The 25,987-nt window shown below is 38.6% G+C and overlaps 1 protein-coding gene and 1 non-coding gene across 5 annotated transcripts in view; one reads left to right on the top strand and one right to left on the bottom strand.

Moving 5' to 3' along the window:
• Positions 1 to 25,987, top strand: part of LOC114661868 (uncharacterized) — a 90,625-nt gene that overhangs the window by 6,149 nt on the left and 58,489 nt on the right. The window contains exons 2-7 of one of the 4 annotated variants that reach the window (XM_051934565.1): positions 6,055 to 6,202; positions 6,291 to 6,617; positions 9,804 to 10,130; positions 11,432 to 11,764; positions 15,253 to 15,360; positions 18,097 to 21,019. In XM_051934565.1, coding sequence (XP_051790525.1) covers positions 6,124 to 6,202; positions 6,291 to 6,617; positions 9,804 to 10,130; positions 11,432 to 11,764; positions 15,253 to 15,360; positions 18,097 to 18,167 — 1,245 coding nt within the window. In that variant the 5' untranslated portion in view covers positions 6,055 to 6,123 and the 3' untranslated portion in view covers positions 18,168 to 21,019. Of the gene's footprint in view, positions 1 to 6,054; positions 6,203 to 6,290; positions 6,618 to 9,803; positions 10,131 to 11,431; positions 11,765 to 13,351; positions 13,651 to 15,252; positions 15,361 to 18,096; positions 21,020 to 25,987 lie in introns of those variants that run through there. The other 3 variants (XM_051934566.1, XM_051934563.1, XM_051934564.1) reach the window with 3 other exon arrangements.
• LOC114663283 (U1 spliceosomal RNA) lies at positions 25,007 to 25,170 on the bottom strand. Its single transcript, XR_003718100.1, has one exon. It is a non-coding gene; the product is annotated as a U1 spliceosomal RNA (small nuclear RNA).

Here is a 25,987-nt window from a genome sequence, read left to right as displayed (position 1 = left end):
TGTTTATTTAAAAAAAGGCTGTATTCTGTATCACCGCCTGCTCCTAACCTTATATTCTCGGCAGCTGCTAGCACATGGCAGGCCACATCAAAACATTAACAATCTTCTTTCCTCTTAATATTTCCCAGATCTTGAATGCTTAATTTTATAAACACTACTTTCTAAATTAATACAATTTAACAGGGAAATTATCATTGCAGTTCTAAATGTAGGTAGCCTATATACATATCTCCATTCTAATATAGTGAACATTTACCCCTCTAACTTAATCCTGACAACATAATTTTACAGTGCCATTAAAGACACGGGATTTGTAAGAGTGCAAGCTGTGTCTCATCTTGCCTTGTCTTCACTTCAAGAAATTTCTGTATGAAATGTTCTAAAGAAAGAACTTAACAGATGTTATACCATCATGTTCAGCATTCTGAACAATTAGATACAGCAATGGTTCCCAAACTCTGTCCTTGAGACCCCCTGGGGCTGCAGATTTTTGTTTAAACCAACTTCTGTTTTTATTTAGTGTCCGAGCCTAATTAAGTGAGCTGTTATTTCCCAGTATCTGTGTTTTGGGGTCAATGAAGAAATTAAAAAAGCAAGTGTGTTAATACATTTTAATAATTATTAAGCAATTATATGTAGATAGTGAATTATTTTTATTTATGTTCATCCCGATTTCCATTTTGCCTTTTGACTAATTATTGGGACTAATGCTTAAGCAGTTGTAGTCTTTCATCATTTAGGGTTGTTCTTCCCTGGTGTCTGCTCTGCTTATTGTTAATTGTTATTATTACGATACAATGAAGGGAGCGGACTACAAACAATGAGGGAAAAATAATAGAAAAACAACAAAAGAGTTAAGCATTTAAAGCTATAGCAAAAAACAGAATTATTTCTAAATGTCTTATAATGTAAAAATCATACTGCTGTGCTTTTCTGAATGCAGATTAAGAGAAAAAATAAGACCAGCTAACTAAATGAGATCAGTTATTATCACTTATTGTGAATCTGGTTGGAGTAAAAACCTGCAGGCAGAGGGGCTCTCCAGGACCGAGTTTGGGAACCACTGTGTAACAAAGTACTACTGTATCTCTGATGAGTACAGGACTTGTAGTGTTCACTCCGGAGTGCCTGTCAGGACACTGGCAGCTTAGAATGAAATTGACTTATTTATTCGAAGTATTTGGATACTTACAGTGCACCCGGAAAGTATTCACAGCGCATCACTTTTTCCACATTTTGTTATGTTACAGCCTTATTTCAAAATGGATTAAATTCATTTTTTTCCTCAGAATTCTACACACAACACCCCATAATGACAATGTGAAAAAAGTTTACTTGAGGTTTTTGCAAATTTATTAAAAATAAATAAACTGAGATATCACATGTACCTAAGTATTCACAGCCTTTGCTCAATACTTTGTCGATGCACCTTTGGCAGCAATTCCAGCCTCAAGTCTTTTTGAATATGATGCCACAAGCTTGGCACACCTATCCTTGGCCAGTTTCGCCCATTCCTCTTTGCAGCACCTCTCAAGCTCCATCAGGTTGGATGGGAAGCGTCAGTGCACAGCCATTTTAAGATCTCTCCAGAGATGTTCAATCGGATTCAAGTCTGGGCTCTTGGAAGAGTCCTGGTGGTTTCGAACTTCTTCCACTTACGGATGATGGAGGCCACTTTGCTCATTGGGACCTTCAAAGCAGCAGAAAGTTTTCTGTAACCTTCCCCAGATTTGTGCTTCGAGACAATCCTGTCTCGGAGGTCTACAGACAATTCCTTTGACTTCATGCTTGGTTTGTGCTCTGACATGAACTGTCAACTGTGGGACCTTATATAGACAGGTGTGTGCCTTTCCAAATCATGTCCAGTCAACTGAATTTACCACAGGTGGACTCCAATGAAGCTGCAGAAACATCTCAAGGATGATCAGGGGAAACAGGATGCACCTGAGCTCAATTTTGAGCTTCATGGCAAAGGCTGTGAATACTTATGTACATGTGCTTTCTCAATTTTTTTATTTTTAATAAATTTGCAAAAACCTCAAACTTTTTTCACATTCTCATCATGGGGTGTTGTGTGTAGAATTCTGAGGAAAAAAATGAATTTAATCCATTTTGGAATAAGGCTGTAACATAACAAAATGTGGAAAAAGTGATGCGCTATGAATACTTTCCGTATGCACTGTATATGTGTTTGTGTGTGTTGTCTACAATCCATATTACTAACCGAGAATGCTAAACCGGATGATGGACGCAGGCACATCCGGCAATGGGCCGTAGCTGCAAAAAGACGTACTGCGCAGGCGCAAAAAGAGTCCGCGAGAGTCGGCTGAGGAGCCGAGAAAGGCGGATAGAAGAGGGCGAGAGAGGCGGATGAGGGGCCGCGAGAGGCGGACAAGACCACAGAAAAAAGGAGTGAGCACAGGAAAAATGGAGAAATGAGGCGCAACGAGCACCGAAAAAAGGAAAAGGCACATAAAAAAGTAGTCAAACGCAGGCAAAGCACGAAACACATTGCACACGAAACTAGACCCAAAAAAAAAAAAAAGAGGCTCGCGCACAACAGCAAGGCACCCCCCCACCCCCCCCTACAGGCACCGGACGGGACACACACCAAGAGGGGGATTCAACAAGCCCATGGAACACAAAAAAAAGAACACAAAACCACCCCACAGACCCTACAAGCAAGGGACGGGACACACACAAAGAGGGGGATTCAACAAGACACAGGAACACAAAAAGAAAGAAGACGCTCGCGCGACAACAATCCTCAACCCCCCCCCCCCCCCCCACCCCACACACACACACACACACATCCATAAGAAGTGACACCCAAAGCCACATATTCTAAAGTGAACATCAGCACCTTCACACTAGACAGCATAGGTATCAGCATTGGTGGATCTCCTTACAATAAAGCACTATTAACCGTTCAACTGCAGAAAAAGAAACATATTAACAGTGACTGCGATCCTCCTTATTACTTATCCATATTTCGCATGCTGAGAAAGAAACAAGTCATGAATACACGGTCACGGGTACAAAACGAAAAGGAAAGGATAACAGGAACAAACACACGAAAACGAAAGAAACAACAAAATAGACGGCTATGCAGCATAGGTGGATCTCATTACAATAAGGCACTATTAACCGTTCAACCGCAGAAAAGGCTCCATATTAACAGTGAGTGCAATACTCCTTATTACTTATCCATATTTCTAAAAGAAAAAATGTCTCGACTCCAAAAACGCAAAGCTCAACTAAAGCTTCTAACTAACGATGTACCTAAAAGTAAAAACTTTATGAACTGCATTAGATCCTACAATAGTTCATTTGCTTTTAGTAAATATCAGGCCACCAAAAGGCAATGGCCCATACTGCTTTCGCATATGTGCACAAATACTGCATCGCATTGGAACAGTGCACCCTGAAACAAATCAACAACGCAAATATGCACAAATCTACATCCTGGATCCACATGACGCAAACTATCAATCAAAGTGCTGCATCGCAACAGGCACGGATTCAAAACGAAACACCTCCCGTCTCAGACATACGTTAATGGCAGCGAAGGCTACAACAGGCTTCTCACACAGCACAGGCAAATCGATTACAGCTCCAAAACAACACGTCCCAAATACTACACATGCAACAACGCGCCTCTCAAACGGCACAAGCAAAACATACATCAGGAAAATTCACTCGAATTAATGAATGTCATTTGCAATCACTGTCATTCAGTTCACTTCCCTGAAGAAACAACTGGCAATACAAGTTATACATTTACACGTTGTTGTCAAAAGGGTCAAATTAGACTGCCTTCTTTACATTCATATACTGAATATCTACAGAAGCTTATAACTGACGATGTACCTGAAAGTGAAATCTTTATCAACTACATTAGATCCTACAAATCGGTATCCACTATGAACATTAACGGTGGCACTGCACATGACATCCGTCTTGAAAAAATGTTGTTTATTGATGAATGTACAATGGCATGAAGTCACTTACTCAACACCATTCATAAACTTCTACAAACGTTTATGAATAATAATATTCGATTTGGAGGAAAGGTACTTTTATGAGCAGGAGATTTTAGACAGTGATTAGCTATTCTTCCAGATGCCATGCACTCAGCTATTGTTCAGTGCACCTTAAAATACGCAGACAATTGGCATTGCTTTCAAAAGATACAGTTAGTAAAAAAGATACGATGTCCAGAACCAGATCATAACAATTGCTTATTACAAGTGAGAGATGGTACACTCACCAATACAGATGGACTTCACCCACATATTATTACAATTCCTCAAGCCTTTATCTGCGACGACTTAGTTACAGAGAGATTTGGAACAGCAATCTCATTAGACCAAATGCCCCTTTTAACACAACGCACTATATTAGGTCCAAAAAATATTAATGTGCAAAACATAAATACCCAAGTCATTCCATTACTTCCTGGAGAGACACAACTCTTTCTAAGCTCTGACAAACTTGACTCTGATCACAACAATAACCATCTTAAATGACCTTACAAGTTCTGAGCTGGAATTACCTTTTACACTTAAACGGCGTGTACAAAGAAATTTTCAAATAAACCTTTACACTGTGCCACACACTTTATTGTTTGCTTTCTATTTGCATCATCTACACCGTCACACTATTCTATATCTCATTCATACATCACGCTCTTTGTCATTCCCAACACCAGGGGTTGGCGAGCGAAGCGAGCAGGGGGCGGAGCCCCCTAGTAAAAAAGAATACACAAAGCTTATTGGTAAATTACTCAAAGTCCACTAGATGTCAGTATTACTCAAATTAGGCACTAGCTTATCGGCAGTATGAGATCCAAATCAATAAACGTTTATCAGTAAACAGTTATCAACAGACATTTAGTAAAGTACATTGATGTAACAAAATAAACTATTATTGAAAGAATATTGCTGTATGTAAATAACACTAACCCAACATATAAACGCTAAACAGTACACTTTAAACAGCGTTGTGTCTTAACGTATAACAAACATAATACATGTTCTCGTGCACCCTTGAAATGTGAGCTGTGTCTCTTTATTATTGCGCTGTCTGTCTAACACACTGACATAGGGGAACCATTTGACTCCCAAAAGAAATGTCCACATGAAGGTTCCAGAAAGACCCTTTGTTTATTTAGATCCATGTCAGGTACTATGAATGGATCACAGCTTTGTAAAATACCAATGAGTTTATGATTTTATAAGGACTCTTCCTGTATACAGTCACACAAGCTAAGTTCAGGTTTTTAATCTGTTAGTATTCTGCTAGGTAGTCTAAGTAGCATTTCTGTTTTGCCCACATATTAAGAACATTTACAAAGCCCAAAGAACCAGCTTCATATGCAGAACCTTTTAAGAAATGTCATTTAAGAACAAACATTTTTTACAGTGTACATAGCACTTTACATGTCCACCAGAGAAAAATTTGACTCTTAAGAATAGATTTTAAAACATAACCTGTTACAAAGGTAATTCGTATACACAATGAATCTTAGGGACTTAATTGAAAATTGGAAAGAAACTACATAGTATACATAAAGTAACAGTAATGATTAAGTATCTCTTCATAGGAGACAATATAGAGTTAGTATGTTTTGGACTGCTGAGCTCTGAACAGTACATTAAACAAAACGGTGAAGCAACATTTTGATGATCTGATTACAATGAGATGTCAGGCAACTGCTTCATATGGTACTGAGAAAATGACAGCTTCAGCAAGGTGACCACACAAAGTGTACACCCATTAATTTGGCATGTGCCAAGCTCAGGGTCAGTGCGAACTGCAAAGGATTTAGATGGCACATGGGAATAATTAGATATAAAATGCATCTGTAAAGGTTTTAATGAAGAGAACATGAAACTACAGGGATAAATAATTAGCAGAGTTTTTAGAAACAAAAGACAACATTCTCAAACACACTTAATCAACTGTATTTCAGGATTGTACAGGGCCTTGTGTCCCGTAATTTTTCAAAGTAATTTTATTGTGATATATATCATTTTTTTTTTATCTTTAAAGCATAATGAATGGTGGGAGTCTCTTCTCGGAGGACTTCTCCTTTTTCTCACTGAAGTGATATCTTTCTTGATGATGATTTTCTTTGGCTCCAAACTTCATATTACTTTGAATGGTGGACTTGTCCTCCTCATCATTGATGTCATCACCGGTAAGTCATTTACTTTGCCTCTACATTCATGCCATTTTATAGTTAAATTACAGCAGCATAACAAATCGGTTTCTTTCCAATGACACAGCACTGAACATGAATTGTACAAGTCCACAGACTGCGTTAATAAATGAGGACACATCACTGAACTGTTACATTGAACAGCTGAATGGAGATGAGGTGCTTTCAGTTATCTGGGAAAAGGGAACACAGGAGCTCATTAAATATCCAAGGAGATCCATTAAAAAGGAAGGAACTGAAGAGGCAAAGTTTGCACTTGAGGAGAGTCGTATTCATCATGGAGACATCTCTCTGATCATCAAGAATGTTGTTCAGTCAGATGAAGGCAACTATTGGTATTCATTTCATACCAAGAGGGAGAGTCCCCAGGGAGCGGTGAAGCTTCTTGTTCTTGGTATTTCCATTTTTAATTCTTCTTTTCCCCAGTGAAATTTAATTTGTGCAGTGTTTGTCTGTGCATCTTGTAATATAAACATAATAATCTGCTCAGTGTAAGATTTAGAGGATAACTATCTATATCTCCAAAGATAACTCTTCTTCCAGTACATATCCACAGTTAGCTCTTCACGTGATCGAGGAGAGGCCAGACTCTACTAATCAAATCTGAAAAGCACAGATTGTCTGGCATTCTTGCAACAGTTGACATACTTAAAATGACTATTTAGAATAAAACTTGAAAGATATTGAGGAAAGCTGATTAAAAAGGAAATTGTTCAAATGACAGAAAACAATCTGAAAAAAACTTCTGACAGTGATTTAAATACAGGAAGAAAGAGCCAGGCCGAAAAGCTTACTATTCAAGCTATGACATTACTTTTCTCTGCTACCCTGATAGATTTTAAAAATGTAAAACTGAATGTGTGCTTGTTTGTTATGCGAATCTATACCACTGGGATTATTTCATTCTAAAATTTAGTCCCCATCCCAGGGCAACACCAGGTACATCTACTTGTGCTTGTCTGGTATGGAAATCCATACTGTTGAACCTACAGAATCTCCACCAAATTTTACACACACTTGCCATCTCTACAGGGATCACCATACACTCTTAAAAATGAAGGTGCTAGAGTGGCTCTTGAGAGCGATGCCATAGGGGAACCATTTTTGGTTCCCAAAAGTCCCATACACATGAAGGTTTCCAGAAAGAACCTTTATTTGTTTAGATCTGTAACCAGCCTCATACAGTAAATAAGCATGAATAGATGGTAACAGATTTGTGAAATACCAGTGGGTTATGATTTTAAAAGGACTATTGTCCCATGCAATAACACCAGCTAAGTTCAAGTGTTGGTGTCCTGCTAGGCAGTCAACCATATATTAAATATATTTTTTTTTTCTACACATTATGAAGTTTTTCAAAGCAGAAAGGACCAACTTCATACAGTATGCAAAGAACCCTTCCCAGGTTGAAATGGTGTTTTGCCAAGCAAAGTTTCTACAAGGAACCATACAACCCTGTAAAGAACTATAAAATACAATATAAGTCCAGGATTTTTGAAACTGTAGGCTCTGTTTCATTCCAAGACTTAATCAACGTTTCCATCCCCAGGCAGTGCCAGGTACCTGTGCTTGTCTGGTATGCAAATCCACACTGTAGAATCTACAAAACTTTACGTACATTCACCGTCTCTACAGCGGATCACCATAAATTGTTAAAACTAAAGGTGCGAGAATGGTTGTTCAGAGGGATGCCATGGGGAACCCATTTAGGTTCCCTAAAGAACCATCCACATGAAGGTTCCAAAAAGAAACTTTATTTATTTAGATCCATAACAGGCTCCATGCAGTTAATAATCAAAAATTGATGGTAACAAATCTGTAAAATAACTGGCTAATGATTTTAAAAGGACTCTCACAGCATATGTCCAGTAACACAGGCCTAAGTTCAGGTTTTCTTAATCTCTTAGTTTACTGGTAGGTAACCTACCAAAACATTAAAGATTTCAGTTCTTTATTTACTACATATTGGGATATTTTTCAAAGCAGAAAGAACCAACTTCATATGCAAAGAAACCTTCCGGGAATCAAATGGTGCTTTGTTAAGCAATAGTTCTACAAGGAACCGTACAACCCAGTAAAAAAAAAACATAAAATGCCATTAAAGATCCAGCATTTTTGATAGCGTAGGCTATGTTTCATTCCACAGTTTAATCAATGCCCCATCCCAGGGCAGCGGCAGGTACTGTACTTCTACTTGTGCCTGTCTGTTATGCAAATCCATACTGTTGAAACTACAATAACTTCACCAAATTTTACATGCATTTGCCATCTCTATAGGGGATCACTATGGACCATATTTCATTCTAAAATTTAGTTGGTGCCCATTAGTAGAGTGACATCAGAGTGATGGCAAGAACAAAGTGGGCAGACAAAAAAGATTTGCCCAAGATCCAAAGCAGACCACCTCATCTGTCAAACATGGTGCTAGGGGTGTTATGGATTGGGAATGTATGACTGCCACAGGTCCTGGCACGCTTCTCTTCATTGATGATGGAACTGCTGATGGCAGTGGCATAATGAATTCAGAGGTGTAGAGAAACATCTTATCTGCTCAATATCCAGTAAATGTCTCCAAACTCATGGACAGCTCATGGACGGCGCTTCATCCTACAAGATAATAATCTCAAAAATACTGTTAAGGCAACACAGGAATTTTTCAAAGCTAAAAAATGGAAAACTCTTAAATGGCCAAGCCAGTCAGCCTATTTAAATCCAATTCAGCAGGTCTTCCATATGCTGAAGAGAAAACTTAAGGGGACAAGCCCCCAAAACAAGCAGGAGCTGAAGATGGCTGCATTAGAGGCTTGGCCAAGCATCACCAGAGAAGATCCTCAGCACCTGGTGATGTCTAAGAATAGCAGACTGTAAGCAGTCTTTACATGCATGGGATGTGCAACAAAGTCTTAAACATGACAGCTTTAATAGACCTGCCATTGATGTGTCCTAAACATTATGGTGCCCTGAAATTGGACCATGTACAAAAGCTTTGATTTGCATATACAATAATTAAAAGAGGTTGGCACGGTGGCATAGTGGTAGCGCTGCTGCCTCACAGTTTGGAGACCCAGGTTCGCTTTCCGGGTCCTCCATGCATGGAGTTAGCATGTTCTCCCCGTGTCTGTGTGGGTTTCCTCTGGGTGCTCCAGTTTCCTTCCACAGTCCAAAGACATGCAAGTTAGGTGGATTGGCAATCCTAAATTGTCCCTAGTGTGTGCTTGGGTGCCCTGCGGTGGGCTGGCGCCCTGCCTGGGGTTTGTTTCCTGCCTTGTGCCCTGTGTTGGCTGGGATTGGCTCCAGCAGACCCCCGTGACCCTGTAGTTAGGATATAGCGGGTTGGATAATGGATGGATAATTAACAGAAACTGGTATTAGTATTATTGGAATGTGGGTGTGTTATGACGGTGCACTGCAATGAACTAATACCCCATCCAGGGTTGTTCCATGCTTTGAATTTGAAAATTTCGAGATAGTTCACAGTCCTAATTTATTGATATATTTTTTTTGTTAAAATGTCTTGGTATAATCGAGTAGAAAAACTAAGAATATACTAATGTTAGTGTGTTCTTCTTCTTCAATGTAGCACAAATTAAAGTGAACTGTCAAAATCCACAGACTGCCAAGATCAACACAAACTTCACCCTCAGGTGCACAACCTTGGGTGTAAATGGTGATGAGCTGACCTTTGTTCACTGGTACAAAGATATGACTTTCCTGGCTTTGTATCCTGACAATGGAAACCACAAAAACAATAATTTGACTAGATTTAAGCTAGACGAGAATCGAATCAAGCAAGGAGATCTCTCCCTAGACATCAAAGCGGTGGACAAGTCTGATGAGGGCAACTATCACTATACAATTTCAACAGGAAAAGTGATACGTGAAGGAGATGTGCTTCTGAAAGTAAAAAGTAAGTCCTTGCATGTTTCTATTCATACAGTATATGAAGAGTTTTTATCTTTTAGTTATTGGCCTTCTCTTAATAGAAAACTTAGGAATTTGAGGCTTTAAAGCGGGAGTCCTCAATTTTGTTTCTGGATGGCCACAGTGGCTACAGTTTTTTTTGTTTCCACCATTACTTTTTGTTTTTTCATTTCTTAATTAGAAGCCAGGCATTGCAGATATTGATGCTTGGTATTTATTTAGTGTTTTTATTCTTCCAACACAAATCATTATCGCACTGCAGATTTTTTGTTTCTGATAACATTATCCATAAGTTTTGTAGTCTGGAACAGATTTGTACCTCTTGGTCCTTCCCTTCTCTCTCATTTATTTCAAAAACATTTTATTAATACAGATACTTCATGATGCATACAATTTGAACAGGTTTAAATGGAATTACATTAGCTGGAGAGTAGTGATGAATGAACCCCAATGTGTAAATATTTTGGAATTTTGGCAAACACTGTAAAATGTATTCATGTCAACAGAGAGGGATGAACTGAAGTAGATGTTTGAGGGGATTATTATGGTGCAATGGGCTTTCCCCTTTCTTCCAAATTCCACTCCACTTCCTCTTTTCTGGTACTATACAACACAATGTCAAGAATATTAATTATATTTAACCAGAGTTTCCTTTTTAACTTGCAAATAACCTATATAACCTTGGCTGTTAAAGAATAAAAGAAATAAGAAATGAAACTGTAAACAATACAGGTATGCCTAGTTCCTAAATCTTCCACTCCAAAATCCACTGGCACGACACAGTAAGCATTTCATCTGATAGGCACATTATTTTAGTAGACTCACTGAAAGCTTTCAGTTTTATTGCAAACATTCCTGAACATCACTCACAATAGATAAAGCAAGGGTCAGAGTCACCCAGTCAGCAGTTATTATGAAAAATATTATGAAAAATAGCATTCAACTTTGCTCCCGTCTGGTGTTTTCAAATTTGAATCCATTTACTATTGTCATATGGCTTGAGAGAAAACAATTGTCAATTCAACACCAAAACTAAAAAAAGAATGAATTAAAGAATTTAACTAAAATATATTATATTAGTGTAAGAAATATGGTAATAAAAGAAATTGCTTTTAAAAGTAGATTCTTTAACTACACCATTTGTTTTAAACATATATTAGTTACAATGAATGCATCTTCAAAGCACTTGATCAGCTACAGTAATTGCTTTTGGTAATTTAAATGTACTGTTCAGGTTCTTTTACATTTGACTTCTTTTAAAACTTTCTTCTGTTCTTTTTCATATAGTGCCTTCTGAGATGAAATGCCCAAGTCCGCAGACAGCCTTCTTAAATATGAACACCTCAATTAACTGCACAATTGAGAACTTGAACAGCGATAAGGTGACATATGTTTTCTGGACCAAAGATGACTATATCCTGGCCAGCTATCCAAGAAAAGAAAGCCCAACTTTGACAGAAACTGGAAAATCCAGATTTGCTCTTGATCAAGATCGTGTCAGTCAAGGAGATGTCTCCCTTTACATCAATGATGTACAAAAAGTAGATGGTGGGCTGTACCGGTATTCACTGGGAACAGAGAGCACACGTGAAGAAGGAGGGGTGATATTTGAAATATTTTGTGAGTTCATGTATTTTTTTGTTACTAATGTACAATATGTTCAAAAATAACCATTCTAAATGCAATCAGCAATTGTTTCTCCTCTCTACACTTCAAATTCTCGTGCTGTCATCACTTTTAGCTTCATTGCCTTGTTGAGTGGTCTGACGAATCAAAATTTTAAAAACCCAAGCAGGTTATCAAACATCACTCAAAAGTATTGGAGCTAATAATGATGATTTGGAAAGTGTGTGCCAGACAGCTATGTTGTGAAAACTGAAAATCACCCTGTCAGATGACAGATGCCCACTATATGCAGCACTTAAATCAAAAAGGGCAGCTGCCTTGCAGTTTGCTCCAGAAATTCCTTCCTTCCTTATGTATGTGTATCGGCCTAATTAAATGTCTCCTGCTGAAATGTTAGAAGCACTAGATAAAGCATTTTTTTCAAATGATGTAAAATATTTCAGATTTTTTGTGCAACTTTTGACCTGTCTCTGAGATTTGTTTTAGATGTAGATCAGGACAAAATTTTCTTTTTTTTTTTTGTAAACCTGACTAAATAAAAATTCTTAAACTCCTACACCTGTATATCGCATATCGGCATAGGCAGGATCCATATATTCAAACAAAACAATTGGAACTATTTGAATTTACCTTAAAATAATATGTAAAATGTTATAAGGTCATCTTAAACTAGTTCAGATCACAGGGGCCACACCCTATACCTACAATATTGGGTACAAGATAGGAATCAGTTGGGAATAACAAATATGTCTTTATTAAGATTTTTTAATATTTATTCTCACTGGCCTGTTGAACATCCTTTATGTGAATGCATCTGAAATGACAATTTTCTAGTATAAAAGACTAAAACTTTAAATATTGAAGTTTATGGTGATGTGTATAATAGTTCATAAACTGAACTGAGTTCATTCTCCCTGAATCATTTGGAATGGGTAGACACTGCAGCTCACGCTCCTCAGTCAGTTCTTGTGGTCTAAATGGAAAAAAAAACTGTTGAAGCTCTTCTTCAACTGGAATAAGGGTTTACATTACATTTTAGAAACCTTTTCTGAGAATAACTGGATTATTAAAGCGCATGTAAATGCACTGATTGTTAATTATGTGAACGGCATTCAGACTGAAGGGTTTCATGTTTTTCCTGTGCCAGTTGCAGAAACAGCAGTTGCTGAATTGTACATGTCGCAGGAGCTCTCATTACTTGACTAACCTGTAGGAGCACGCTGCTTCAACTACCAAAATATGCTAAACCAATTAATACTGCTTTTTTTTTTCCTCCAGCATACACAAAGCTAACAGACTAACAAAAGTAAATAAAACAGGCATGAGAACTTTCAACTGACTACATCTGCTGCTGCTAAAGCACCTCCTTACAGAGCATGTGGCCATTGTTTAATACGCTGACCTGTACATGAGTTGTTTCACAGTGGAAAAAAAAAATTAATTCTATATATTTTGCATCTGGATATGTTTTACGTTGTTTTTGTGATTAAATATCATAATGTTTGTTTAACAAACCTGCTGCTTTTCTTTATATATCTTTTTATTGTCTAGCAATAATATTTAATTTTCGAATGCACTCAGTCAGTTACAGGTATTTCTGCTGGTCACCAGTAATGAGCCAGTTACAGAGGTGTCCAGGCATATTCAGGTCATTACACTACTGTGCCTCCATCAGAAGAAGTGGTCTGCTTTGGATCTTCTGCACTTTACTCCTTTGTCTCGTCTGTGTACTATAATGTGCTATCTCTTCATCACTGTTCTGTGGAAAGTATTGGCAATTTCCAGAGCAGTTGTTTCAGAGTTTGTAATCACATCTCTCATCATTTTTTTCACCATCAGTTGTAGTTGCTTTCCTCAGTCGACCTGCTCATTCCCAATTCGTAAGTGCACTTTTTTTTTTTTCTTTCAATCAGTATATTCACAGTAGCTGATTGGCTCTACTAAGTTTCCATGCTGTATTGACATCTTATTTTCATCTTCCAAAATGCTTTGCTATTTTATTTATGATTTTTTCTTTAGTCATCAAGCATAAGAGACAAAAGTGAAATTCAGTGCAACATGTTAACAGCTACATGTTAGCAATTACTGTAGTGCAACTCAAGACAAACAAGAAATAAATGAAAGCTATTGTTGAATACTTATGGGTAGAGGGAAGAAACACCAAATGGGTCTGGGCATGACACGATTCTGCTGATTTTGTAAGTAATCAAAGATTAGCTGTTGTGCCAAAAGTCAAAATGGATACAGAAAGCCAGAAGAATCAAGTTTCGTTGTATCACTGATTCTTTAACACTAGAAAAAAAAAAATACACATTCAGAGATTTAATTCTCACCTAATCAGTATTTACTAGAACCATACCAGAAATGATCTGCAGAAATCTGCTGTGACAATGTTACCTGAAGAGCACCGCAGATCTGGCTGGTCTTCAACATCAATGACAGAAGAAAATGTTGTCACTGTGAATCAGAACTTAAAAGAATTGAAGAGTCTGTGATATATCATTAGGGATTAATTATGGTTCAGCTGAATTCTTTTTTCATGACAAATTAAATATGAGTACGGGTGCCTAGAATATTGACTCCTGAAATGAAGCACCACATCGTCCAATATTACAAGGATTATCTCAAACTAATTAATTCAGACTGGGATAAATTTAGGAAGCATTACATAACTGGAAATACATCATTGTGACCCAGAATCCGGAAAACAAAACAATGGAAGCACGAGGATTTTCCAACACAAAAGAAATGTAAGGTCCAAGGGGTGGTAGTCCTTAAATGTCTTGGCCTTAGATAGTTAGTGACATCTTGGCCTTACACCTGCTTGAAACATGAGATGGAGAATTTTCAAAACATTTCAGGAGGTGCACATGATGTTGCTACTGTAGATAGCTCTACAATCAGAGACATTTCATAGCATATGTAAACATTACACATTAAAAGAAGTGAGCAGGTATCAATGAATTGTGCATTTGCAATTTGGAAGAACAATGAGCAGAGCTACTGATTGAATGGCTTTGAAAGAGGGCCAATAGAAGTTTACATATCTTGGGCAGAGTAGTAAATTGGCTTTGATTGTAAAAAATCATAAATAGCTGATGACATTATTGAATTTGTGCCTGGCTTAAAAATATGTATAAAATGAAAAAAACACTCTTGAATGTTAATTTATTAAGTCATTTTCACATTATTATGCTTAGTTCAGGAATGTGTGTTACCAGGTGCACATCTCATTTATGCAATATGAGATTCAACTATAGCAAATCAAAGGGTTAGAAGTGCAACGTCAACATCAAATTTCAAATCAAAGCTGTGGAATTGCAAGGTCAAGGTTTTGGGGTTTACCTCTGGAGGTGTTTGTACTGTAATTGTGCATAAAATTTGTTAAATATATTCTTGTTCTTTGTTGCACCTCAGTTACACTGATCTTGTATCTATGTATGATATATTGAAAAGATAATGTGTGTTTCCATTTTTTATAGTTCCAAAAGTTGCAAGAGGCAGAACTTCGACAGTTGTAACAGTCTGTGTTGTGGTGATCATTTTGACTTGTGTGTCCATTGCTGCATTTTTCTTCTTTAAACAAAGAGGTAATGTATTGTTTTCAAATTCTGTATTTTATTATTATTTACTGTAACTCCAGGAGTCTGAGGCCTACATCTTAGTCCAGTTACTGTATGTATGGTGCTTATACATTCACCTTGTGCCTGTACTACTTTTTGTGTCTGTAACCCAATTTTCTGTAGTTAAACACCTTAACAAAATGTGTGTTTTAGTAAAACTGGTAACTAAATTGGCCAGTATAGGTGTACTCTGGGTTGGTCTAATTCCCTGTCTATGGTGGGATTCTTCTGTGATTCATTTGAAGCTAGGATATGATACTGCACATACGCAATCAAATTGAATATTCTGTTTACAATTTTAGAATGTTGGGAAAACTATATTTGATTAAAACTTCGACACAGGTTTGATAATAACAAGTGAGAATACAAACAATTAAAGAAAGGTCAATATAAGACTGCATGGCCTCCCTGTGACTACATGCATTTTCCTCCCAGATCCCAAGTACATACTGTAAGTGTTAAGTCAAATGGTGACTCTAAGCTGGCCTGGTGTGAGTGGGCGTAGGTGAATTCATGAGTGTGCTTTGTGATAGGCTGGTCCCAGCTTGTGGCTGGTATTCCCATGATAGACTCTAACTCCTTACAACCTTTGACTTAATTAAGCAGCAATTGATAAACAGAGATCTTTAGATTTAAAAAATGGGAACACACCTGTTTTATGTCTTTGTCATGCTAATACTATACCGTCTCTCAGATTGTAATAGATTTTTGATTAGTCTCTTTCCTCCCATTATAATGTAAAATTTCACTGACTATGAATCAAGGAGACTGTTTCAACTAGTGTGTGAATTTCTATAATCAATGCCATGTGGATTCTACAAAACATACGCCCCTCTATTCTTGCATTTATTGTGGAAAAACTCAGGGCCTCTAAACATGGTTATCTCCACATATAATGTTATTAAATATGCCTATTCCAATTTAGGGACATTAAAAGCCAGTGCCTGGTTTTTCAGCATTTAGTGCAAACCAAGAACAAGCCAAGGATTGGGTGTCATTTCATTGTAGTCCCCCATACACAAATCTCTAGGACCTGTAATCAATTACCAGTTAGTCTAACACTCACATCACTGAGCAGGAGGAACTTCAGACTATCTGTAGAAAAGCTCTCACAATTTCTGTAACTGGAAGTCAAATTAACATTGTCATCAAGGAAAAATCAAAACCCTAAATCAGATATGCTCAGATATATAGAAAATTATCATTATGACCTTTAAACTTAACACACACACACACACACACACACGCACACACACACACTCTCTATCTCTCTCTCTCTCTTAAAAATAAAGGTGCCATAGTGGTTCTTCAGAGCAATGCCATAGGGGAACCATTTTAGGTTCCCAAAGGACTTCTTCACATGAAGGTTCCGGAAAGAACCTTTATTTATTTAAATCTGTAACAGGCGCCATACAGTAAATAACCAAGAATAGATGGTAACAGATTTGTGAAATACCAGTGAGCCCTGATTATAAAAGGACTCTTGCTTCATGCGTAAAGTAACACAAGATAATTTCAGGTTTTCTTAATCTTTAAGTGTTCTAGTAGGTAGATTATCATACATTAAAGATTTTGGTTTTTTTTCTACATAAGAGGAATTTTTTAAAGGAGAAAAATAAAAACAACTTCATATGGAAGAACTCATCCCTGCATGAAATGGTGATTTGTCAAGCAAAGGTTCTACAAGGAACCACACAACCCAATAAAGAACCATAAAATGCCATTAAAGGACCAGTATTTTGTAAGACTGCCCACCCATACAATGATGATAAAGTTGATTACAACAGGGTCATTACCCTAGCATTGAAGCAACAATTACTCCACAAAATGGTGTCATGGAAAAAAACGGTAAAATAATTCAACACTTTCTGGAAACTAGCTAAATTCATATTGATGATCCTTGGGTTAAGAAAGGCCTAGCTAAACACCGTTTCTTTCAGAAACTCTCTCTGAAAAGGCACAAAAATTGAACAAAATTGTGAATCATAACACACACAAAGAGAGGCATGAAAACTCCACACAGGCAGTGATGAAGAGTGAGTATCAAATCCAGGATGATGGATTTTTGAGACAGCACCTCTAACCACTATGCTACTATATTGACATTGTAATTTCTGTGTCCTGGAGATTGGCACACAAAGCCAGAAAAAAAAGGGAATGAGTTATGAGGAAAGATTACAAGAGCTGAGCCTTCACAGTTTAAGCAAAAGGAAATTAAAAGGAGACACGATTGAATGTTTAAACACATAAAGGGAATTAGTCCAGTGGATTGAGACTGAGTTCATCAAGAACACAGGGAAACAGCTGGAAACTTGTTAAGGGTAAATTTCACACAAACGTTAGGAAGTTCTTCTTCACACAGAGAACCACAGAGTCGTGGAATAAGTGACCAAGTAGTTTGGTTGACAGTCAGACTTTAGAGACCTTCAAACCTCAATTTTATGTTATTTTGGTGGAATTAAGTGAATAAGATTGTCAGGCTTTGTTGGGATGAATGGCCAGTTCTTGTCTAAATCATTGTAATGTTCTAACTACAGTAAATGCAGACTTGGTTTTGATGATGTCTAAAGGAATATACTGATTTAAAGACTAGTTTGAACTGAAACTCCTGCTTTAAAGTTACTGTAAAAATGTCAGTCAATATTTTTGCATATTTCAGAAACATTCACAAATACATAGATGTTTCCATTTCTTTTAATTTAGGCACCACCAATGAGACTCCCATAAGCCCAGAGAATCTTCAGCTTGAGGTCCGTGAAGCACAGGATGATTAACCTGCTCTACACAACGCATGAAGTAGATCTTGTGCCATGTTAAGGTTCAGCTTGCTTTCCTACATTCTACATGAAAGTGACATGTAAGATGATAGGGATTGCAGAAGTCTGATTTATGTTCCCATTATCTGCCAAATCATCTTGTTTCTTCAAACAACATGTGCCGGCAAAAATGATGCTTTACAAAAAGAAATAAGCTTCACTTTAAAACTAGACTAACTAGTTTTGTATTATACCTCAAATTTATTTTCAAAAGGTGTGGATTAATTTTTTGTTCAGATCAAAGTTTTATTTTTAAAAAGAAGAAGAAAAAAAGTTCTCATTCCCTACCACCTTCGCTAATCATTCTTGAGGCAGATTGAAGACTTAAGTGCCAGCTTAAGTGAAAAATTAAAGAAAACGTACTTAGTAATTACAACACAAAAACTAACTTAATCAGTGTTAACGTGAAAAGATGCCGACGAAAGAAGAGAAGCAGCGGACTGCTAGGGTGGAAAAAAGAAGAGCTGCTCAGGAAGCAGCAAGCACATCAACCTCTGAGCAAACAAATGATAAACGTACAGAGAAGGAGGATGAATACTAGTATTCACTGCATGTTATCGTGCAGTACGCCGTTACTGGTATTTTTATATTCCATCTTTCTTTGATCAGCAATTCAAGTTGTGTTAAAACTGTATAGTAAAAATTGCTACAGTCAAATGCAATTATATTGCACCATCCAAAATAAATCAAACAAGAGTGCATCTGCATCACTAATGGACTATGTAGTCACCATGTTATAAGAAGACATAGCAGCTCTCGAAGATGAGCTGAAAAGACTAACCAAGTGCACACTTGGACTGAAATACACATCGTACTGTAAATATATGACTGAATGATTATTTTATAAGGATGGAGTCAATGTACCAAGCAAAAATCATTAGAACTAATGTTCTTAAACACACTCCTAATGCCTTAAAAGTTTTAGCTTTCTCTGAAAACTTTAAATCTTGAACACAAGGAGGAGCATGTTGTTGTCTTAAACACGTTCAAGGTAGTCACACTATGACATGCAAATTCCTGGTGTTTCATGATGGAAATGCGGATGCGATGCTAACCACAAGATGGCCACCTGACAAGCTACAAAATGGTGGTGACTACAATAAACAAAATGGCAACTAAAAGTATAAGCAAAATAATATAACAAAATAATAACCACAAGAAATATGAGATTATTCTCTGAAGTGCAAAAATGATAATTTGACAAAACATATACTCCAAAACCACTACACTTGTTACATGATGTATTATTCTGTTGAAAATCCCTATTATTGCTGCAGCAAATGGATACATCCAATGGCCAGCAGTGGTCAGATACCCTGTTTATACCAAGGCATCCAATATGCCGCACAAAATCACACCCATGTTGTTACACCATCAACATTAGTCTTTATTTTTGAAATATAGCAGGATGGCTCTGTAGACTAATGGATGATTTGCCACATTCTTATTCTTCCTTCACCATTCATCAGCAGGAATTGTGTGATGTTTGCCCAGTTTTCCAATGTATTACTTATGCTAGTGCTACCCCACCATTTTGTTTGTCACTGACATGACTGGAACACATTTGGGTCATTGCTTGCCATTTGTGATTTTACATTTGGACTGCTGCTATTTGCATTTGCCACAATTTTATGTTCACCTTGTCATATCTCCTGATGTATTTTTTATAATACTAGGGGACTTTGCTCGCCAACCCCTTTCCCCCCATACCATCGGCCGCTTCTCCAAGCCCCTCTTAAACGGTGATACAATGGGAAACAAATAACAGGTGTTTTTTTTTGCCTCCTCTTTGCTCAAGAAGCTGTTGGCTTGCTGCTACTGTGTGCCGCGTGATCTGCGATTCACTCGCCTACTATAACTCCTCTCTCCCTGCCAGTGGTAGGCGCCGTTGTGAAGAGGGGGGCTCCTTTGAAACCCCTCTTACACGGTGATACATTGGGAAACAAGTAGCAGGAGTTTTTTTCCAACTCCTCTTTGCTCGAGAAGCTGTTGGCTTGCTGCTGCTGCTGCGTGCCGCATGATCTGCATTTCATGCAGCACTTCGAATGCTTAAAAGCCTGTACAGCACCTGAATATTCAATCTCTTTTCGCTGTTCCATTATTTCTCTGAGTAATATTTTCAATGTGTTTGTGCTAATGCGATCTTTACTCTCATTTTTTATTATTATTACTATTATTTGAGACTTTTGAATTTTCATACTTCCATTATCTCTAACCTGTGCTGCATGTGTATCATGGGACTTGCTTCTGAATATTGTAAGTATGACATGACTTGTCTGTCTCACAGGAAGTTAAAGTGACTCTATCTCTCTTTAAAAGATCACGTCTCGTCTAGAGAGATGACATCTATAGTTAGTTAAGATACTGAAATAACTTGAAATGTGTCACAAAAGAACATAGCTTAATGGTGAATTGTACTCAAGGACATCAGTGGCAATTAAGGGGAAGTGCGTTTAAAATTGAAGTCAGGAAGTACTTCTTTATGCAGAGAGTTGTGTGACTCTCAAAAAAACTACTGAGACATGGAGTTGGAGCAGAAACCGCAACAACCTTTAAGAAGAACCTGAATGAGATAACAGGACAACTTAGCTATTAGCTAAAAAAAAAACAGGCTTGATAGACTGAATGGCATCCTCTCATTTGTCAAATTTCTTATGTTCTATGTTCTTAAAGTAGCAGGAAATTAGTCATCACATTCAAATGTTAAATACCATTTTCTTAATGTATCAGACCACTAAATGCTAATAAGTGATGATCTGAGCAAAGATGCTTCTAATCTCTGTAGTGTTCATTTTTCTAAAATATACATATATATAGGGCGGCACGGTGGCGCAGTGGGTAGCGCTGCTGCCTCGCAGTTGGGAGACCTGGGGACCCGGGTTCGCTTCCCGGGTCCTCCCTGCGTGGAGTTTGCATGTTCTCCCCGTGTCTGCGTGGGTTTCCTCCGGGCGCTCCGGTTTCCTCCCACAGTCCAAAGACATGTCGGTTAGGTGGATTGGCGATTCTAAAATTGGCCCTAGTGTGTGCTTGGTGTGTGGGTGTGTTTGTGTGTGTCCTGCGGTGGGTTGGCACCCTGCCCAGGATTGGTTCCCTGCCTTGTGCCCTGTGTTGGCTGGGATTGGCTCCAGCAGACCCCCGTGACCCTGTGTTCGGATTCAGCGGGTTGGAAAATGGATGGATGGATGGATACATATATACATATATATATATATATATATATATATATATATATATATATATGTATTTGTGACAGTCATAGCAAATATCATTTCCTTCATGAGTTTCAATGTCTTTGTTTAATCAAGCCTTCTAAGGAAGTATAGTCGGCTCTGTCCTTTCTTGCACAGAGCATCAGTATTGGCAGTCCAGTCCAGTTTATCATCCAGCTACACTCCCAGGTATTTATAGGTCTACACTTTCTGCACACAGTCACCTCTGATGATCACGGGGTCCATGAGGGGCCTGTTCCTCCTAAAATCCACCACCAGCTCCTTGGTTTTGCTGGTGTTCAGTTGTAGGTGGTTTGAGTCGCACCATTTAACAAACTCATTGCTTAGGTCCCTATACTCCTCCTCCTGCCCACTCCTGATGCAGCCCACGATAGCAGTGTCATCAGCGAACGTTTGCACGTGGCAGGACTCTGAGTTGTATTGGGAGTCTGATGTATATAGGCAGAACAGGACCATGAAAAAAACTATTTGTGCAATATTTGGGCATGTCATTTATCAAGTATTGATATAATTTTTCAGTCTAAATGTATTTAATACTAAGAGGAACTTTTTTTTGTAGATGGCACTATACTAATGAAATATGTTTGGCAAAGGCTGAGAGTAAACTACTGAGTAAACTTGATTTGTATCAGTGTTAAATGTCATATTCAGTATTCTGTACTCTGTTTTAATCCATACTGCAGCAAATAAGTTACTTTTTTTTTATTATATTTGGAAAAAGTCTAAATAAATAATTAAAATGTTTGTGTTTTGTGTTACTTTTTCTTACCTGATATATACATCACTTTACATTGTGGAGGAGATTCATTTCATGGCCAGGGGCCTTTAGGAATTACTTTCCTCTGTTTACCATATGTACCAATAAAAAGACTAATAAGAGCAATTCAATATTTAAATCACAATCTATCAGGGAGGATGGACTAATAAAAGCATACAGCGAAAATCATGCAATGGCAAATACACATGGGAAAAAGTGTGTGCATATGTAAATACACTCAAAAGTGTTTGAACATTAAAGGTAAGAATTCTTTATTACAAACACAGTGCACATAAATACACTCATTTAACAGATTATTAGGCACACCTGTATACCTGCATATTTGTTCAATTATCTAATCAATCAATCATGTGGCAGCAGCACAATGCATACAGTTCTGTTGATCCAGGTCAGGTGCTTCAGATAATGTTCACATTAAACACCAGAATGGAGAAAAATGGTGGCTCAGTGATTATCCGTGTGGTAGTTTTGTTGGTGCCAGATTGGTTAATTTGAGTATTTCTGCAACTGTTGATCTCCTGGGATTTTCACTCACAATACATAGAGTTTACTCAGAAATGGTGCAAGAAACAAATCCAATGAATGGAGGTTTTGTGGACAGAAACTCCTTGTTGATAAAAGAGGTCAGAGGAGAAAGGCCAGACTGGTTTGAGGTGACAGAAAGGCTGTAGTAACTCAGATGACCACTCTGTACTAACCAACTATGGTTAATTAAAAAGCATTTTAGAATGTGAAGCATGTCAAAACTTGAGGTGGATGAGCTACAACAACAACAACATTTATTTATATAGCACATTTTCATACAAAAAGTAGCTCAAAGTGCTTTACATAATGAAGAAAAGAAAAATAAAAGACAAAATACTAAATTAAAATAAGACAACATTAGTTAACATAGAAAAGGAGTAAGGTCCTATGGCCAGGGTGGACAGAAAAAACATGCTACAACAGCATAAGACCATGTGTGGTGTAGCAGGTCCACAGCTCATGTTTAAAGGGCCAGTTTTAAATAAATAATCACCGCTCTCGTGGCTCAGCGAGTGGGTGTGGTAGTGTAGCGGATGCAATTCCTGGGGTGATTTGTGATGCAGGCGATCCTTGCTTAAGTACACAGGTGAGGAGTCATTCGCATCCATAATTGTTCCCAGGAGTTGTCTGATTGCCACAGGTGAATCATGTCCCCTCGTCATAAATAGAAGCATGAGGCGGCTAGTGAAAGGAGAGAAAGTAAAAGAAAAGAAAAGAAAGATGGAGGTTGCGGAGTGAAAGAAAGCAGAAAGCAAGTGTGTGTTTGTGTGCGTGAGAGAGAGAGCGAGAGCAAGCAAGTAAGTGCAGGCTCGCAGGCAGCTGCACAGTGAGCCCTAGCGGGGTGTTTGGCCAACACCTTCGGCAGTTGGTAGTGGTCGCTTCCTCTGAGCAGTTTGTGAGGAGCAGGAGTGACCAGCGAGAAGGATGACTCGCCGTGGAAGATAGCGGGAGTCGGGAGGCTTGGGAGATGGATTCCCCAGCGTGAGAGTCCTGGCCATTGGGGAACCAAAGTCTCGGTCTGGAGAGTGCGGAACCGAAGCCAGGGATCAGGAAGTCTCCAGATCAGGAGAGAGAGAGAGAGAAGGTCAGCTGCTGGTAGGGTGACTCTCCTGTTGCGGGGCCCAGATGAGAGAAGCAGGGGAGCCGCCAGGTAAAAGAAGACACCGGGCTTTGTGTTTTTAAAGGACTGCTTCCCTCATTGTTTTAAGCTCTTTTTAAAGGATTTATTTATTGTTTTAACCTCCACTTCACAACTGTTTTATTGGGATTATTTATTTATTGAAGAAACTGTGATGCACTGCATCCTATTTATTTGGACACTGTTTTTGGTTGTTGTTTTTAATAAAAGCACATTGGCACTTTTTTGCACCATCCCTTTGCTCCATTTGTTGTGCCTCACTGCCAAGCTCATCAGTGACATTACCGATGATGTTGGGTTCAAGGGCTCCCAAAAGCAAGAAGGGAGCATGGAGCAGAAACCGCATCGTCCCACCATGTCAGGTTCCATTCTCATCAGGAAAGACCAGAAAGCTGGAGCTGCAGTGGTCATCACAGTCTCACCAAAACTGGACAACAGAAGACTACAAAAATGTAGCCTGATCCGATGAATCTCAACTTCTGCTGAGGCACACAGATGGTAGGGTCACAATTTGGTGCCAATAACATGAATCCATGCAACTAATCTGCCTTGTGTGAATAGTCCAGGATGGTGGTGTGTGGTATAGTGAGTCCGTGGCTTCAGAAAAAATTTGGCCAGTTTTTAAAACCAGAAAGCCGTGTCCGTCTTCGTGGGTGCAATTGCATGACCGCAGGGAGTTAATGAGGCAATTCGGATGAGTCGCACCTGCATCGTTCTCAGTTTCCTCATTGGCTTCCTGCGGTGTGTGATTAAGGTGTTGCACCCATGGAGACGTATATGTACTGGCCGGTGCAAGGGGGAGAAAGATATGAAAGAACGTATCAGAAGACGGAGGTTAAAACACGTGAAAGGTAGTCAAGGGGAGATGAACTGGACACCTACAGAACGCAGCACGAGCTTGGGCTCCATTTGGGAGTGCAATCTGAAGTGCTGTAAGGGCTGGTTCACCCCACTGAATAATCATGTAATAATAATAATAATTCATTACATTTATATAGCACTTTTCTCAGTACTCAAAGCGCTATCCACACAGGGAGGAACCGGGAAGCGAACCCACAATCTTCCACAGTCTCCTTACTGCAAAGCAGCAGCACTACCACTGCGCCACCTGTGAGGACAAAATAATCAGGGGAGAGCGCGAACACAGTCCCCCACTACCACAAATTATGCAGTCGAGTTTCCCGCATTTGGGGAAATCGCAGGGGTCAGCACACCCGGAGTGCAATGGATGAGCCTCGCCCTGGGAGAACCGCCTTAGTGATCATGGTATCTCCCCTGCCAGCTAAGTATGAGTAAGTAAGTAAGTAGAGTGGGGCGAGCAGGATGGAAGAGCTCCCAATGGATCCAAGGGGTGACCAAGTGGGCGCGAAGGAAGACGGGAGGTGTGCCGACCTCGGATAGTCTGGCTGCGCAGTGTGGCTCATCTCGGTCATAAGTATTGACGGTGTTGGTTCAATAGACTCCCATGTTGGAATTGGGAGTCTGTAGGGGACCGACATCGTCCCAGGTGGTGTAATGGTGTGGGGAGTATTTTCTTGGAATGCTTTGGGCCCGTTAATTCTAATTAATCATTATTTGAATGCCAAAGCCTATTTGAGTATTGCTGCTGACGGTGTGCATCCCTTCATGGACACAATTTATCCATCTTCTAATACCTACTTCTAGCATGATAATACATCATGTCATAAAGCAAAAGTCATCTCCAAATGATTTTATGAACATGATAATGAGCTCAGTGGCTTTCCCAGTTACCACAGATGTATCCAACAGAAGACTTTGAGATGTGGTAGAATGGGTAATTCACAGTAAGAATATGCAGCTGACAAACCTGCAGAAACAGACACAGTCATGACAACATGGACCAGAATCTCAAAGGACTGTTTCCAGTATCTTGTGGAATCCATGTTATGAAGAACTAAGGCTGTTTTGAGAGCAAAAAGAGGCTCAGCCCAGAATTAGATATAGTGGTTCTAATTATTTGCTCCGTGAGTATATTATTTAAGTTATGACTTACAGGCCTCTTGTGAATTGTATTTTTTCCAATAAAAAGATGAGTTTAAATAATGCAAAATATTTTGTCCTTAAAATGATAAATGAAACAAGAAAT

This window comes from Erpetoichthys calabaricus, chromosome 12, assembly GCF_900747795.2.
Source record: "Erpetoichthys calabaricus chromosome 12, fErpCal1.3, whole genome shotgun sequence".
Taxonomy (NCBI): Eukaryota; Metazoa; Chordata; class Cladistia; order Polypteriformes; family Polypteridae; genus Erpetoichthys; species Erpetoichthys calabaricus.
This window is presented reverse-complemented; position numbering and strand designations above follow the sequence as displayed.